The sequence below is a fragment of the Telmatherina bonti genome, assembly GCF_933228915.1.
Source record: "Telmatherina bonti genome assembly, chromosome: 14".
Classification (NCBI taxonomy): domain Eukaryota; kingdom Metazoa; phylum Chordata; class Actinopteri; order Atheriniformes; family Telmatherinidae; genus Telmatherina; species Telmatherina bonti.
Window position 1 is genome coordinate 39,037,141 of NC_136612.1, and position 18,138 is coordinate 39,055,278.

General features: G+C 45.3%; 1 protein-coding gene across 1 annotated transcript in view; it reads right to left on the minus strand.

Moving 5' to 3' along the window:
* The window catches only part of LOC306765705 (integrin alpha-3-like), a gene marked incomplete at both ends in the record, with an annotated part of 175,611 nt that overhangs the window by 90,450 nt on the left and 67,023 nt on the right, over positions 1 to 18,138 (minus strand). Inside the window, 5 exons of the mRNA XM_079253190.1 lie at positions 14,877 to 14,965; positions 15,035 to 15,228; positions 15,302 to 15,455; positions 15,535 to 15,594; positions 16,156 to 16,248. Coding sequence (XP_079109316.1) covers positions 14,877 to 14,965; positions 15,035 to 15,228; positions 15,302 to 15,455; positions 15,535 to 15,594; positions 16,156 to 16,248 — 590 coding nt within the window. The remainder of the gene's footprint in view (positions 1 to 14,876; positions 14,966 to 15,034; positions 15,229 to 15,301; positions 15,456 to 15,534; positions 15,595 to 16,155; positions 16,249 to 18,138) is intronic.

The window sequence follows — 18,138 nt, forward strand, 5'->3', positions numbered from 1 at the left end:
CAGTGATTACCAGGTTCTGGTGGTTGACAGTAACGACCAGGTTCTGGTCTTGTCGGTATCTACCAGGTTCTGGTCTTGTCGGTGACTACCAGGTTCTGGTCTTGTCAGTAACTACCAGGTTCTGGTCTTGTCAGGTACTTCCAGGTTCTGGACTTGTCAGTGACTACCAGGTTCTGGTCTTGTCAGTGACTACCAGGTTCTGGACTTGTCAGTAACTACCAGGTTTTGGTCTTGTCAGTGACAACCAAGTTCTGGTATTGACAGTAACGACCAGGTTTTGGTCTTGTCAGTTACTACCAGGTTCTGGTCTTGTAAATAACTAGAGGGTTCTGGTCTTGTCAGTATCTACCAGGTTCTGGTCTTGCCGGTGATTACCAGGTTCTGGTCTTGTCAGTAACCACCAGGCTTTGGTCTTGTCAGTGACTACCAAGTTCTGGTCTTGTCAGTAACTACCAGGTTCTGGTCTTGTCACTGATTACCAGGTTCTGGTCTTGTCACTGATTACCAGGTTCTGGTTTTGTCAGTGACTACCAGGTTCTGGTCTTGTCAGTAACTACCAGGTTCTGGTCTTGTCACTGATTACCAGGTTCTGGTTTTGTCAGTGACTCCCAGGTTCTGGTCTTGTCAGTAACTACCATGATCTGGTCTTGTCAGTGACTACCAGTTCTGGTCTTGTCAGTAATTACCGGGTTCTGGTCTTGTCAGTGACTACCAGGTTCTGGTCTTGTCACTGATTACCAGGTTCTGGACTTCTCAGTGATTACCAGGTTCTGGTATTTACAGTAACAACCAGGTTTTGGTCTTGTCAGTGACTACCAGGTTCTGGTATTGACAGTAATGACCAGGTTTTGGTCTTGTCAGTTACTACCAGGTTCTGGTCTTGTAAATAACTAGATGGTTCTGGTCTTGTCAGTAATTACCAGGTACTGGTCTTTTAAATAACTAGAGAGTTCTGCTCTTGTCAATAAGTAGAGGGTTCTGGTTTTGTCAGTGACCACCAAGTTCTGGTCTTGTCAGTCACAACCAGGTTCTGGTATTGACAGTAACGACCAGGTTTTGATCTTGTCAGTATCTATCAGGTTCTGGTCTTGTCAGTAATTACCAGGTACTGGTCTTTTAAATAACTAGAGGGTTCTGGTCTTGTCAATAAGTAGATGGTTCTGGTCTTGTCAGTGATTACAAGGTTGTGGACTTCTCAGTGATGACCAGGTTCTGGACTTGTCAGTATGTGCAAGGTTCTGGTCTTGTCAGTAATTAGCAGGTACTGGCCTTTTAAATAACTACAGGGTTCAGGTCTTGTCAATAAGTAGAGGGTTCTGGTCTTGTCAGTAACTACCATGATCTGGTCTTTTCAGTGACTACCAGGTTCTGGTCTTGTCAGTAACTACCAGGTTCTGGTCTTGTCACTGATTACCAGGTTCTGGTCTTGTCAGAGACTACCAGGTTCTGGTATTTACTGTAACGACCAGGTTCTGGTCTTGTCAGGTACTACCAGGTTCTGGACTTGTCAGTGAATACCAGGTTCTGGTCTTGTCGGTGACAACCAATTTCTGGTCTTGTCAGTAACTACCAGGTTCTGGTCTTGTCACTGATTACCAGGTTCTGGTCTTGTCAGTAACTGCCAGGTTCTGGTGTTGTCAGTGATTACCAGTTTCTGGACTTGTCAGTGATTACCGGGTTCTGGTCTTGTCAATAACTAGAGGGTTCTGGTCTTGTCATAAAGTAGAAGGTTCTGGTCTTGTCAGTAACTACCATGATCTGGTCTTTTCAGTGACTACCAGGTTTTGGTCTTGTCAGTTACTACCAGGTTCTGGTCTTGTAAATAACTAGAGGGTTCTGGTCTTGTCAATACGTAGATAGTTCTGGTCTTGTCAGTGATTACCAGGTTCTGGACTTGTCAGGGATTACCAGGTTCTGGTGGTTGACAGTAACGACCAGGTTCTGGTCTTGTCAGGATCTACCAGGTTCTGGTCTTGTCAGTATCTACCAGGTTCTGGTCTTGTCGGTGACTACCAATTTCTGGCCTTGTCAATAACTACCAGGTTCTGGTCTCGTCAGTAACTACCAGGTTCTGGTCTTTTCACTGATTACCAGGTTCTGGTTTTGTCAGTGACTACCAGTTCTGGTCTTGTCAGTAATTACGGGGTTCTGGTCTTGTCAGTGATTACCAGGTTCTGTTCTATTCAGTGACTACCAGGTTGTGGTCTTGTCAGTGATTACAAGCTTCTGATCTTGTCAGTGATTACCAGGTTCTGGTCTTGTCAGTGACTACAAGCTTCTGATCTTGTCAGTGATTACCAGGTTCTGGTCTTGTCAGTAATTACCAGGTTCTGGTCTTTTAAATAACTTCAGGGTTCTGGTCTTGTCAATAACTAGAGGGTTCTGGTGTTGTCAGTGATTACCAGGTTCTGGACTTGTCAGTGAATACCAGGTACAGGTCTTGTCAATAACTAGAGAGTTCTGGTCTTGTCAGTATCTATCAGGTTCTGGTCTTGTCAGTAATTACCAGGTTCTGGACTTGTCAGTGATTACCAGGTTCTGGTGGTTGACAGTAACGACCAGGTTCTGGTCTTGTAAATATCTACCAGGTTCTGGTCTTGTCGGTGACTACCAGGTTCTGGTCTTGTCAGTAATTACCAGGTACTGGTCTTTTAAATAACTTCAGGGTTCTGGTCTTGTCAATAAGTAGAGGGTTCTGGTGTTGTCAGTTATTACCAGGTTCTGGTCTTGTCAGTATCTATCAGGTTCTGGTCTTGTCAGTAATTACCAGGTTCTGGACTTGTCAGTGATTACCAGGTTCTGGTGGTTGACAGTAACGACCAGGTTCTGGTCTTGTAAATATCTACCAGGTTCTGGTCTTGTCGGTGACTACCAGGTTCTGGTCTTGTCAGTAACTACCAGGTTCTGGTCTTGTCAGGTACTGCCAGGTTCTGGACTTGTCAGTGACTACCAGGTTCTGGTCTTGTCAGTGACTACCAGGTTCTGGACTTGTCAGTAACTACCAGGTTTTGGTCTTGTCAGTGACTACCAAGTTCTGGTCTTGTCAGTGACTACAAGCTTCTGATCTTGTCAGTGACAACCAATTTCTGGTCTTGTCAGTAACTACCAGGTTCTGGTCTTGTCACTGATTACCAGCTTCTGGTTTTGTCAGTGACTACCAGGTTCTGGTCTTGTCAGTAACTACCATGATCTGGTCTTGTCAGGTACTACCAGGTTCTGGACTTGTCAGTGACTACCAGGTTCTGGTCTTGTCAGTCACTACCAGGTTCTGGACTTGTCAGTAACTACCAGGTTTTGGTCTTGTCAGTGACTACCAAGTTCTGGTCTTGTCAGTGATTACCAGGTTCTGGACTTCTCAGTGATTACCAGGTTCTGGTCTTGTCAGTGATTGCCAGGTACTGGTCTTTTAAATAACAAGATGGTTCTGCTCTTGTCAATAAGTAGAGGGTTCTGGTCTTGTCAGTGATTACCAGGTTATGGACTTGTCAGTGATTACCAGGTTTTGGTTTTGTCAGTGACTACCAAGTTCTGGTCTTGTCAGTCACTACCAGGTTCTGGTATTGACAGTAATGACCAGGTTTCGATCTTGTCATTTACTATCAGGTTCTGGTCTTGTAAATAACAAGAGGGTTCTGGTCTTGTCAGTGACAACCATGTTCTGGTCTTGTCAGTGATTACAAGGTTCTGGACTTCTCAGTGATTACCGGGTTCTGGCCTTGTCAATAACTAGAGGGTTCTGGTCTTGTCAATAAGTAGAGGGTTCTGGTCTTGTCAGTAACTACCATGATCTGGTCTTGTCAGTGACTACCAGGTTCTGGTATTTACAGTAACAACCAGGTTTTGGTCTTGTCAGTGACTACCAGGTTCTGGTATTGACATTAACGACCAGGTTTTGGTCTTGTCAGTTACTACCAGGTTCTGGTCTCGTCATTAACTACCAGCTTATGGTCTTGTCACTGATTACCAGGTTCTGGTTTTGTCAGTGACTACCAGGTTCTGGTCTTGTCAGTAACTACCTTGATCTGGTCTTGTCAGTGACTACCAGTTCTGGTCTTGTCAGTAATTACCGGGTTCTGGTCTTGTCAGTGATTACCAGGTTCTGGTCTTGTCAGTGACTACCAGGTTGTGGTCTTGTCAGTGATTACCAGGTTCTGGACTTCTCAGTGATTACCAGGTTCTGGTCTTGTCAGTAATTACCAGGTACTGGTCTTTTAAATAACTAGAGGGTTCTGGTCTTGTCAATAACTAGATGGTTCTGGTCTTATCAGTGATTACCAGGTTCTGGACTTGTCAGTGATTACCAGGTTCTGGTGGTTGACAGTAATGACCAGGTTCTGGTCTTGTAAGTATCTACCAGGTTCTGGTCTTGTCGGTGACTACCAGGTTCTGGTCTTGTCAGTAACTACCAGGTTCTGGTCTTGTCAGGTACTGCCAGGTTCTGGACTTGTCAGTGATTACCAGGTTCTGGTCTTGTCAGTGACTACCAGGTTCTGGACTTGTCAGTAACTACCAGGTTTTGGTCTTGTCAGTGACTACCAAGTTCTGGTCTTGTCAGTGACTACAAGCTTCTGATCTTGTCAGTGACAACCAATTTCTGGTCTTGTCAGTAACTACCAGGTTCTGGTCTTGTCACTGATTACCAGCTTCTGGTTTTGTCAGTGACTACCAGGTACAGGTCTTGTCAATAAATAGAGAGGTCTGGTCTTGTCAGTATCTTTCAGGTTCTGGTCTTGTCAGTAATTACCAGGTACTGGTCTTTTAAATAACTAGAGGGTTCTGGTCTTGTCAATAAGTAGATGGTTCTGGTCTTATCAGTGATTACCAGGTTCTGGACTTGTCAGTGATTACCAGGTTCTGGTGGTTGACAGTAACGACCAGGTTCTGGTCTTGTAAGTATCTACCAGGTTGTGGTCTTGTCGGTGACTACCAGGTTCTGGTCTTGTCAGTAACTACCAGGTTCTGGTCTTGTCAGGTACTACCAGGTTCTGGACTTGTCAGTGACTACCAGGTTCTGGTCTTGTCAGTGACTACCAGGTTCTGGACTTGTCAGTAACTACCAGGTTTTGGTCTTGTCAGTGACTACCAAGTTCTGGTCTTGTCAGTGACTACAAGCTTCTGGTCTTGTCAGTGACAACCAATTTCTGGTCTTGTCAGTAACTACCAGGTTCTGGTCTTGTCACTGATTACCAGGTTCTGGTTTTGTCAGTGACTACCAGGTTGTGGTCTTGTCAGTAACTACCATGATCTGGTCTTGTCAGGTACTACCAGGTTCTGTACTTGTCAGTGACTACCAGGTTCTGGTCTTGTCAGTAACTACCAGGTTCTGGTCTTGTCAGGTACTGCCAGGTTCTGGACTTGTCAGTGATTACCAGGTTCTGGTCTTGTCAGTGACTACCAGGTTCTGGACTTGTCAGTAACTACCAGGTTTTGGTCTTGTCAGTGACTACCAAGTTCTGGTCTTGTCAGTGACTACAAGCTTCTGATCTTGTCAGTGACAACCAATTTCTGGTCTTGTCAGTAACTACCAGGTTCTGGTCTTGTCACTGATTACCAGGTTCTGGTTTTGTCAGTGACTACCAGGTTCTGGTCTTGTCAGTAACTACCATGATCTGGTCTTGTCAGGTACTACCAGGTTCTGGACTTGTCAGTGACTACCAGGTTCTGGTCTTGTCAGTCACTTCCAGGTTCTGGACTTGTCAGTAACTACCAGGTTTTGGTCTTGTCAGTGACTACCAAGTTCTGGTCTTGTCAGTGATTACCAGGTTCTGGACTTGTCAGTATGTACCAGGTTCTGGTCTTGTCAGTAATAACCGGGTACTGGTCTTTTAAATAACTAGAGGGTTCTGCTCTTGTCAATAAGCAGAGGGTTCTGGTCTTGTCAGTGATTACCAGGTTATGGCCTTGTCAGTGATTACCAGGTTTTGGTTTTGTCAGTGACTACCAAGTTCTGGTCTTGTCAGTCACTGCCAGGTTCTGGTATTGACAGCAATGACCAGGTTTTGATCTTGTCATTTACTATCAGGTTCTGGTCTTGTAAATAACAAGAGGGTTCTGGTCTTGTAAGTGACAACCATGTTCTGGTCTTGTCAGTGATTACAAGGTTCTGGACTTCTCAGTGCTTACCGGGTTCTGGTCTTGTCAATAAGTAGAGGGTTCTGGTCTTGTCACTAATTACCAGGTTCAGGTCTTGTCAGTGACTACCAGGTTCTGGTATTTACAGTAACAACCAGGTTTTGGTCTTGTCAGTGACTACTAGGTTCTGGTATTGACAGTAACGACCAGGTTTTGGTCATGTCAGTTACTACCAGGTTCTGGTCTTGTAAATAACTAGAGGGTTCTGGTCTTGTCAGTATCTATCAGGTTCTGGTCTTGTCAATAATTACCAGGTACTGGTCTTTTAAATAACTAGAGGGTTCTGGTCTTGTCAATAAGTAGATGGTTCTGGTCTTGTCAGTGATTACCAGGTTCTGGACTTGTCAGTGATTACCAGGTTCTGGTGGTTGACAGTAACGGCCAGGTTCTGGTCTTGTCAGTATCTACCAGGTTCTGGTCTTGTAAGTATCTACCAGGTTCTGGTCTTGTCAGGTACTACCAGGTTCTGGACTTTTCAGTGACTACCAGGTTCTGGTCTTGTCAGTCACTACCATGTTCTGGACTTGTAACTGATTACCAAGTTCTGGTTTTGTCAGTGACTACCACGTTCTGGTCTTGTCAGTAACTACCTTGATCTGGTCTTGTCAGTGACTACCAGTTCTGGTCTTGTCAGTAATTACCGGGTTCTGGTCTTGTCAGTGATTACCAGGTTCTGGTCTTGTCAGTGACTACCAGGTTGTGGTCTTGTCAGTGATTACCAGGTTTTGGACTTCTCAGTGATTACCAGGTTCTGGACTTGTCAGTGATTACCAGGTACAGGTCTTGTCAATAACTAGAGAGTTCTGGTCTTGTCAGTATCTATCAGGTTCTGGTCTTGTCAGTAATTACCAGGTACTGGTCTTTTAAATAACTAGAGGGTTCTGGTCTTGTCAATAAGTAGATGGTTCTGGTCTTATCAGTGATTACCAGGTTCTGGACTTGTCAGTGATTAACAGGTTCTGGTGGTTGACAGTAACGACCAGGTTCTGGTCTTGTAAGTATCTACCAGGTTCTGGTCTTGTCGGTGACTACCAGGTTCTGGTCTTGTCAGTGACTACCAGGTTCTGGTCTTGTCAGTGACTACCAGGTTCTGGTCTTGTCAGTGATTACCAGGTTCTGGGCTTGTCAGTATCTACCAGGTTCTGGTCTTGTCAGTGATTACCAGGTTCTGGACTTGTCAGTATCTACCAGGTTCTGGTCTTGTCAGTGATTACCAGGTTCTGGTCTTGTAAGTAACTATCAGGTTCTGGTCTTGTCAGTGACTAGCAGGTTCTGGACTTGTCAGTAACTACCAGGTTCTGGTAAGTCAGGTACTACCAGGTTCTGGTCCTGTCAGTGACTACCAGGTTCTGGTCTTGTCAGTAACTACTAGGTTCTGATCTTGTCAGTGACTACCAGGTTCTGGTCTTGTTAGTGACTAACAATTTCCGGTTTTGTCAGCAACAGCCAGGTTCTGGTCTTGTCACTGATTACCAGGTTCTGGTCTTGTCAGTAACTACCAGGTTCTGGTCTTGTCAGTAATTACCAGGTACTGGTCTTTTAAATAACTAGAGGGCTCTGGTCTTGTCAATAAGTAGAGGGTTTTTGTCTTGTCAGTGATTACCAGGTTCTGGACTTGTCAGTGATTACCAGGTTCTGGTTTTGTCAGTAACTACCAGGTTCTTGTTGTGATCCTGTTCCCTGGTGGGCGTGTCTGGCATCCTGGCACCTGGATCAGCACCTGATCGGCATCTTGGCAATCAGCAGCAGCACTATTTAAGATCTGCCCAGCCTGCTGTTCATCGCCAGATAGTTGAACGCCTTTGGTACAACTCTCAGCCTGAAGGATTCTTCCCAGTGTGATTTCCTGATCGTTAACCTGTGTGTTTTTTCCCCGTCAGAGATCCTGCCTGCATGCCCGATTGCTGCCCTACCGCTTGCCTGCCTGCCTGCCTGCCTGCCCGCCTCTCTGTCCGCCAGGTTTACCTCCCCGCTTGTCTGCCTGCCGACTAACCTATCTTCCGCATCCACCTGGGAAAGAAATCGAAATCAGAAGGAAGCAAATAAAGCATTGTTTGAAACTCCAAGCCAAGTCCGCATATGAATCCCCCGCACTTGACTTCAACCTAACAGTTCTGGTCTTGTTAGGTACAACCAGGATCTGGTCTTGTCAGTGACTACCAGGTTCTGGTCTTGACAGTGACTACCAGGTTCTGGACTTGACAGTAACTACCAGGTTCTGGTCTTGTCAGTAACTACCAGGTTCTGGTCTTGTCAGTGATTACCAGGTTCTTGACTTCTCAGTGATTACCAGGTTCTGGTCTCGTCAGTAACTACCAGGTTCTGGACTTCTCAGTAACTACCAGGTTCTGGTCTTGTCAGTGACTACCAGGTTCTGGTCTTTTAAATAACTAGAGGGTTCTGGTCTTGTCAATAAGTAGAGGGTTCTGGTCTTGTCAGTGATTACCAGGTTCTGGACTTGTCAGTGATTACCAGGTTCTGGTTTTGTCAGTGACTACCAAGTTCTGGTCTTGTCAGTGACTACCATGATCTGGTCTTGTCAGTGACTACCAGGTTCTGGTATTGACAGTAATGACCAGGTTCTGGTCTTGTCAGTGACTACCAGGTTCTGGTCTTGACAGTAAAAACCAGGTTCTGGTCTTGTAAATAACTAGAGGGTTTTGGTCTTGTCAGTATCTACCAGGTTCTGGACTTGTCAGTATCTACCAGGTTGTGGACTTGTCAGTGACTACCAGGTTCTGGTCTTCTCAGTAGCTACCAGGTTCTGGTCGTGTCAGTAACTACCAGGTTCTGGTCTTGTCAGTGACTACCAGGTTCTGGTCTTGTCAGTGACTACCAGGTTCTGGTCTTGTAAGTAACTATCAGGTTCTGGTGGTGTCTGTAACTACCAGGTTCTGGTCTTGTCAGTGACTACCAGGTTCTGGTCTTATCAGTGACTACCAGGTTCTGGTCTTGTCAGTGATTACCAGGTTCTGGACTTGTCAGTATCTACCAGGTTCTGGACTTGTAAATAACTAGAGGGTTTTGGTCTTGTCAGTATCTACCAGGTTCTGGACTTGTCAGTATCTACCAGGTTGTGGACTTGTCAGTGACTACCAGGTTCTGGTCTTCTCAGTAGCTACCAGGTTCTGGTCGTGTCAGTAACTACCAGGTTCTGGTCTTGTCAGTGACTACCAGGTTCTGGTCTTGTCAGTGACTACCAGGTTCTGGTCTTGTAAGTAACTATCAGGTTCTGGTGGTGTCTGTAACTACCAGGTTCTGGTCTTGTCAGTGACTACCAGGTTCTGGTCTTATCAGTGACTACCAGGTTCTGGTCTTGTCAGTGATTACCAGGTTCTGGACTTGTCAGTATCTACCAGGTTCTGGACTTGTCAGTATCTACCAGGTTCTGGACTTGTCAGTGACTACCAGGTTCTGGTCTTGTCAGTAACTACTAGGTTCTGATCTTGTCAGTGACTACCAGGTTCTGGTCTTGTTAGTGACTACCAATTTCCGGTTTTATCAGTAACTACCAGGTTCTGGTCTTGTCACTGATTACCAGGTTCTGGTCTTGTCAGTAACAACCAGGTTCTGGTCTTGTCAGTGATTACCAGGTTCTGGTCTTGTCAGTGACTACCAGGTTCTGTACTTGACAGTAACTACCAGGTTCTGGTCTTGTCAGTAACTACCAGGTTCTGGTCTTGTCAGTGATTACCAGGGTCTTGACTTCTCAGTGATTACCAGGTTCTGGTCTTGTCAGTAACTACCAGGTTCTGGTCTTGTAAATAACTAGAGGGTTTTGGTCTTGTCAGTATCTACCACGTTCTGGACTTGTCAGTATCTACCAGGTTCTGGACTTGTCAGTGACTACCAGGTTCTGGTCTTCTCAGTAGCTACCAGGTTCTGGTCGTGTCAGTAACTACCAGGTTCTGGTCTTGTCAGTGACTACCAGGTTCTGGTCTTGTCAGTGACTACCAGGTTCTGGTCTTGTAAGTAACTATCAGGTTCTGGTGGTGTCTTTAACTACCAGGTTCTGGTCTTGTCAGTGACTACCAGGTTCTGGTCTTATCAGTGACTACCAGGTTCTGGTCTTGTCAGTGATTACCAGGTTCTGGACTTGTCAGTATCTACCAGGTTCTGGACTTGTCAGTATCTACCAGGTTCTGGACTTGTCAGTGACTACGAGGTTCTGGTCTTGTCAGTAACTACTAGGTTCTGATCTTGTCAGTGACTACCAGGTTCTGGTCTTGTTAGTGACTACCAATTTCCGGTTTTGTCAGTAACTACCAGGTTCTGGTCTTGTCACTGATTACCAGGTTCTGGTCTTGTCAGTAACAACCAGGTTCTGGACTTGTCAGTGATTACCAGGGTCTTGACTTCTCAGTGACTACCAGGTTCTGGTCTTTTAAATAACTAGAGGGTTCTGGTCTTGTCAATAAGTAGAGGGTTCTGGTCTTGTCAGTGATTACCAGGTTCTGGACTTGTCAGTGATTACCAGGTTCTGGTTTTGTCAGTGACTACCATGAATTGGTCTTGTCAGTGACTACCAGGTTCTGGTCTTGTCAGTAGCTACCATGTTCTGGTCTTGTCAGTGACAACCAGGCTCTGGTGGTTGACAGTAACGACCAGGTTCTGGTTTTTTCAGTATCTACCAGGTTCTAGTCTTGTAAATAACTAGAGGGTTCTGGTCTTATCAATAAGTAGAGGGTTCTGGTCTTGTCATTGATTACCAGGTTCTGGACTTGTCAGTGACTACCAGGTTCTGGTCTTGTCAGTAGCTACCAGGTTCTGGTCGTGTCAGTAACTACCAGGTTCTGGTCTTGTCAGTGACTACCAGGTTCTGGTCTTGTCAGTAGCTACCAGGTTCTGGTCGTGTCAGTAACTACCAGGTTCTGGTCTTGTCAGTGATTACCAGGTTCTGGTCTTGTCAGTGATTACCAGGTTCTGGACTTGTCAGTATCTACCAGGTTCTGGACTTGTCAGTGACTACCAGGTTCTGGTCTTGTCAGTGACTACCAGGTTCTGGTCTTGTCAGTAGCTACCAGGTTCTGGTCGTGTCAGTGATCACCAGGTTCTGGACTTGTCCGTATCTACCAGGTTCTGGACTTGTCAGTGACTACCATGTTCTGGTTTTGTCAGTAGCTACCAGGTTCTGGTCGTGTCAGTAACTACCAGGTTCTGGTCTTGTCAGTGACTACTAGGTTCTGGTCTTGTCAGTGACTACCAGGTTCTGGTCTTGTCAGTGATTACCAGGTTCTGGACTTGTCAGTATCTACCAGGTTCTGGTCTTGTCAGTGATTACCAGGTTCTGGTCTTGTAAGTAACTATCAGGTTCTGGTCTTGTCAGTGACTAGCAGGTTCTGGACTTGTCAGTAACTACCAGGTTCTGGTAAGTCAGGTACTACCAGGTTCTGGTCCTGTCAGTGACTACCAGGTTCTGGTCTTGTCAGTAACTACTAGGTTCTGATCTTGTCAGTGACTACCAATTTCCGGTTTTGTCAGCAACAGCCAGGTTCTGGTCTTGTCACTGATTTCCAGGTTCTGGTCTTGTCAGTAACTACCAGGTTCTTGTCTTGTCAGTAATTACCAGGTACTGGTCTTTTAAATAACTAGAGGGCTCTGGTCTTGTCAATAAGTAGAGGGTTCTGGTCTTGTCAGTGATTACCAGGTTCTGGACTTGTCAGTGATTACCAGGTTCTGGTTTTGTCAGTAACTACCAGGTTCTTGTTGTGATCCTGTTCCCTGGTGGGCGTGTGTGGCATCCTGGCACCTGGATCAGCACCTGATCGGCATCTTGGCAATCAGCAGCAGCACTATTTAAGATCTGCCCAGCCTGCTGTTCATCGCCAGATAGTTGAACGCCTTTGGTACAACTCTCAGCCTGAAGGATTCTTCCCAGTGTGATTTCCTGATCGTTAACCTGTGTGTTTTTTCCCCGTCAGAGATCCTGCCTGCATGCCCGATTGCTGCCCTACCGCTTGCCTGCCTGCCTGCCTGCCTGCCTGCCCGCCTCTCTGTCCGCCTCTCTGTCCGCCAGGTTTACCTCCCCGCTTGTCTGCCTGCCGACTAACCTATCTTCCGCATCCACCTGGGAAAGAAACCGAAATCAGAAGGAAGCAAATAAAGCACTGTTTGAAACTCCAAGCCGAGTCCGCATATGAATCCCCCGCACTTGACTTCAACCTAACAGATCTGGTCTTGTTAGGTACAACCAGGTTCTGGTCTTGTCAGTGACTACCAGGTTCTGGTCTTGTCAGTGACTACCAGGTTCTGGACTTGACAGTAACTACCAGGTTCAGGTCTTGTCAGTAACTACCAGGTTCTGGTCTTGTCAGTGATTACCAGGTTCTTGACTTCTCAGTGATTACCAGGTTCTGGTCTTGTCAGTAACTACCAGGTTCTGGACTTGTCAGTAACTACCAGGTTCTGGACTTGTCAGTAACTACCAGGTTCTGGTCTTGTCAGTGACTACCAGGTTCTGGTCTTTTAAATAACTAGAGGGTTCTGGTCTTGTCATTAAGTAGAGGGTTCTGGTCTTGTCAGTGATTACCAGGTTCTGGACTTCTCAGTGATTACCAGGTTCTGGACTTGTCAGTGACTACCAGGTCCTGGTCTTGCATCTACAGGCTATAACTTATATTCTGTGGTAACTCCAGTGCTGATGGACGCATTGGGATGTTTAACTTGCACTGTGCTTAGATTTTAGATGCTTTTGCTCCTGTAACCTCTAACCATGTGAAGCCTCAAAATGCGCCTTGGTTGGATGGGTCCGGTCTTGAACTCAGACGTGCATGTAAGCGTCTGGCAGCAAATGGAAAAAAGACAAGCTCTAAATTTCCAGGTACTTACGCCGTGCGTGTCTTCTGTTCAAGCTGCATATTAATGTTTTTAATTCATTGGTGAACCCTCGTGCTGTTGTCTGTGTGGAACCTTCTTCCTCCTTGAGTGAGGATTTTTCCAGTTCTTTGTCGACAAATTTTCTGTCCGGAGATCTTCGGGCCCCCAGTCTACTCAGGATCCCTCAACTCCTTTCGTGAGCCCTGTAGTTCTTGATCATTTGGAGCCCGTTTCTCCTGATCTATGCCCTGTAAATTGTCGAACCGACAGTGTCCCTGCTTGTCTGTCCAAGTCTTCGGTGCAGTTGAGTTTTTTATTTTACAGTTTTAAAATTTATGTCTTAACTCTGGATCTGTTGCTCTCTCCCTGAAGCATGCCAGAGTTCAGCCCCTTTTAAAGAAGAAAAATTTGGATCCATTAATTTTAGCTCATTTTAGGCCAATTTCCAAACTCCCTTTTATCTCTAAGGTGGTATAGAAAGTTGTGTGAACAGTTTCAGTCTGGTTTTAAACCTCTTCACAGCACTGTAAATGCATTTTCAAAAGTTTTCAATGATCTTCTACTGAGTGTTGATTCTGGTAATTGTGCCATATGGGTTCTTCTGGACTTCACTGCAGAATTTGATACTTTTGACTATACAATTCTTTTACAGCACCTTGAGCATTGTGTTAGACTAACAGGCATAGTCTTGAACCGGTTTCAATCGTATCTCACAGATAGATCGTTTTCTGTCCAAATGGAGCAGTTTTCCTCCTCAGTGGCTCCTCTGACCTGTGGTGTCCCCCAGGGGTCAGTTTTGGGTCCACTTTCTTTTCCCTTTATACGATACCCCTGGGGTGAATTCTCAGGAAGCATGGCATTGCCTTCCATTGCTTTGCTGGTGATCTGCAGGTGTACCTGCCATCAAAAAGTCCTTCCAGTGATTCTCTTCAGACTCTGCTAAGCTGCATGACAGATATAACATGGATGGACTTTCATTTCTTAAGATTAAATGAAAGTAAAACAGAGGTGGTCTTGTTTGGTCGCCCTTAGACTGTTCAAGTCCCTGGTAATGACCTCGGGCCACTTGCACCTTACAACAGATGCCATGCCAGGAGTCTTGGTGTGATCATAGACAACGCCTTTCAGACGGACAAGCAGGGCAGCATGCTGGGCAAGTCTAGCTTTTTCCAGCTAAGACTAATCAGTAAGGTGAAGCCCCATATAACCAAAAGAGACCTTCAAAGAGTCAAACACGCCTTGGCCTCCTTTTGCTTAGACTACTGCAACTCCCTGTATGTGGGAATCAAACAGTCAGGACTTCAGCGCCTGCAGCTTGTGCAGAATGCAGCAGCCTGGCTTCTCACTGGTACAAAGAAATACAAGAACTCCGGTGCTCTCTTCACTCCACTGGCTTCCAGTCATGTACCGGATTGATTTTAAGATTCTGTTATTTGTTTGAATGGGTCCCAGGTTATGTGTCTGAATTTATGGAAGCACATCGGCCCTCTAGAGCCCTTCAGTCAGCTCGCCGGATGGCCTGGAAAGTCCCAAACTGAAGAACAAGAGGAGCCTTTGCAGCCGTGGTTCCCAAACTGTGGAACGTGCTGCCCTTAACCTGCCGACAGTCTGAAAAGTCTAGCCTGAAAAGGCATGTATCTGCTTTGGCCTTTGGCTGACTATGATCAGAGGATTGGACTTTACATGTGTATGTGTTTTGTCCTTGTATTTTAGTGTATTCAGTGTTTTTGATTGTCTTTTTTTACTTTATTTTTGTTGATTATGTAAAGCCCTTTGGATGCTGCGGCTGTGGAAAGGTGCTAAACAAATAAAATGGACATTGACAGAGGGTTCTGGTTCGACTCTGATTTAGGGTCAGTTTTGGTTGTCAAGGTTAAAATTAGGATGAGAGGTTTAGTAAACAGAAAGTAGACGTGTGCTTGTTGAACCTGGTTCGGTTCTGTAGACACCCCCTTCCTGCTCCCCATCCAGATCATCACACTTCCTGTCTCATGGAATGGTGCTCCAACTGCGAAGTCTGGAAAACAGAAACACATTTGCACTGATTGTTCAGCACGTTTTATGACGTCATCAGCCCCATTCCTACCCTGGAAACCATCTTGGTTGAGGTCCCCAGCAGCAGTGACAGCCATCCCAAATGCTGATCCGGTTGGCCCAGTCAGTACCATGCTCGGGCTGGGGTCAAACCTCCCCCCTGCGTTCATATAGATGTAGACGGCTCCACCTGCCTCCTGCTGATGGTGGAAGTAAAAGGGAGCACCCACCAGCAGGTCGTTCCACCTAGAAGACAGGAGATGGTTGGAGGTACATCCAGGATGTTGGAGTTTCCGTGGAGATACCGCTGTCGCCTCACCCATCACTGTTGAGGTCAACAGTTGCCACGGCGTTACCAAAGTATGAACCCATCTGCTGACCACGCAGAGTCTGCTGAATGACCAGAACGCCAGAACGTTTGATGGCCAGCAGCACGGATCCGCGAGCATCCTCCTTATTGTCCTTAGGAGCTCCTGTCGACCAACACAGTGATCAATACCACGACCGATAACGTGATCAGTGCATGAGGTGGATGTATAGACGACCCGTTACCTGTAACGATGGTTTCATCAACGGCACTGAGAAGACGAAGATCCTGAGTGACGGAATATCCTGAAGGAGATCACACAGAGAAAAGGTTCTGACCCAGTTCCTACCAGTTTCTGGCCCAGATCCTGCAAGGTTCTGATCCAGTTCCAGCCAGGTTCTGAACAAGACCCAGTCAAGTTCTGACCCAGATCAAGCCAGGTTCTGACCCTGATCCCACCAGGTTCTGACCCAGATCCAGCCAGGTTCTGACCCTGAACCCACCATGTTCTGACTGAGATCCCGCCAGGTTCTGACCCAGATCCTGCCAGGTTCTGACCCAGTTCAAGCCAGGTTCTGACCCATATCCCGCCAGGTTCTGACCCAGATCCAGCCAGGTTCTGACCCAGTTCAATCCAGGTTCTGACCCAGTTTCAGCCAGGTTCTGACCCAGATCCAGCCAGGTTCTGACCCAGATCAAGACAGGTTCTGAACAAGATCCAGCCAGGTTTTGACCCAGATCCTGCCAGGTTCTGACCCAGTTCAAGCCAGGTTCTGACCCATATCACGCCAGGTTCTGACCCAGATCCAACCCGGTTCTGACCCAGATCCAGCCAGGTTCTGACCCGGATCCAGTCAGGTTCTGACCTGTGTAGATGTTTCTACGCTGCAGGTTGGAGAAGGAGAACTTCTGGGTGTCAAACTCCACTTCAGGGTTCATCCAGGACACGTGCACGTTTCCTGTAACATGCACACCCTGGTTAGAATCAGACTGTTTCATCAGAAGTCCAGCAGAACAGACTAGACTAGACTAGACTAGAACAGAACAGAACAGACTAGACTAGAACAGAACAGACTAGACTAGACTAGAATAGAACAGACTAGACTAGTACAGAACAGACTAGCCTAGACTAGAATGGAACAGCACAGAACAGAACAGACTAGACTACTAGACTAGAACAGACTAGACTAGACTAGAAAAGAACAGAACAGACTAGACTAGACTAGACTAGAACAGACTAGACTAGACCAGAACAGACTAGACTAGACTAGAATAGAACAGACTAGACTAGAACAGAACAGACTAGCCTAGACTAGAATGGAACAGCACAGAACAGAACAGACTAGACTAGACTAGACTAGACTAGACTAGAATAGAACAGAACAGAACAGAACAGAACAGAACAGACTAGACTAGACTAGAATAGAATAAAATAGAATAGAACAGACTAGACTAGACTAGAATAGAATAGAATAGAACAGAACAGAACAGAACAGACTAGCTAGACTAGACTAGACTAGACTAGAATAGAATAGAATAGAATAGAATAAAATAGAATAGAATAGAATAGAACAGACTAGACTAGAATAGAATAGAATAGAATAGAATAGAATAGAATAGAACAGAACAGAACAGAAAAGACTAGACTAGACTAGAATAGAACAGACTACACTAGACTAAACTAGAACAAACTAGAACAGACTAGACTAGACTAGACTAGACTAGACTAGAACAGACTAGACTAGAATAGAACAGAACGGAATAGAATAGACTACACTAGACTAGAACAGAACAGACTAGAATGAACTAGAACAGACTAGACTAGAACCGACTGGACTAGGATAGAACAGACTAGACTAGACCAGACTTGATTAGAACAGACTAGACTAGAACAGACTAGACAAGACTAGACTAGACTAGACCAGACTAGACTAGAACAGACTAGACTAGGATATAACAGACTAGACTAGACTAGACTAGAACAGACTAGAACAGACTAGACTAGACTAGAATAGAACAGACTAGACTTGACTAGACTAGACTAGAACAGACTAGAATAGAACAGAACAGACTAGACCAGACTAGACTAGACTAGAACAGACTAGACTAGACTAGACTAGAATAGAATAGAATAGAATAGAATTGTACAGACTAGACTAGAATAGAATAGAATAGAATAGAATAGAATTGTACAGACTAGACTAGACTAGAATTGACTAGACTAGAATAGAATCGTACAGACTAGACTAGACTAGAACAGACTAGACTAGGATATAACAGACTAGACTAGACTAGACTAGACCAGACTTGACTAGACTAGACTAGACCAGACTAGACTAGAAAAGACTAGAACAGACTAGACTAGACTAGAACAGACTAGACTAGGATATAACAGACTAGACTAGACTAGACTTGACTAGAACAGACTAGACTAGAACAGACTAGACAAGACTAGACTAGACTAGACTAGACCAGACTAGAATAGAATAGAATAGAATAGAATTGTACAGACTAGACTAGAATAGAATAGAATAGAATAGAATAGAATAGAATTGTACAGACTAGACTAGACTAGAATTGACTAGACTAGAATAGAATCGTACAGACTAGACTAGACTAGAACAGACTAGACTAGGATATAACAGACTAGACTAGACTAGACTAGACCAGACTTGACTAGACTAGACTAGACCAGACTAGACTAGAAAAGACTAGAACAGACTAGACTAGACTAGAACAGACTAGACTAGGATATAACAGACTAGACTAGACTAGACTTGACTAGAACAGACTAGACTAGAACAGACTAGACAAGACTAGACTAGACTAGACCAGACTAGACTAGAACA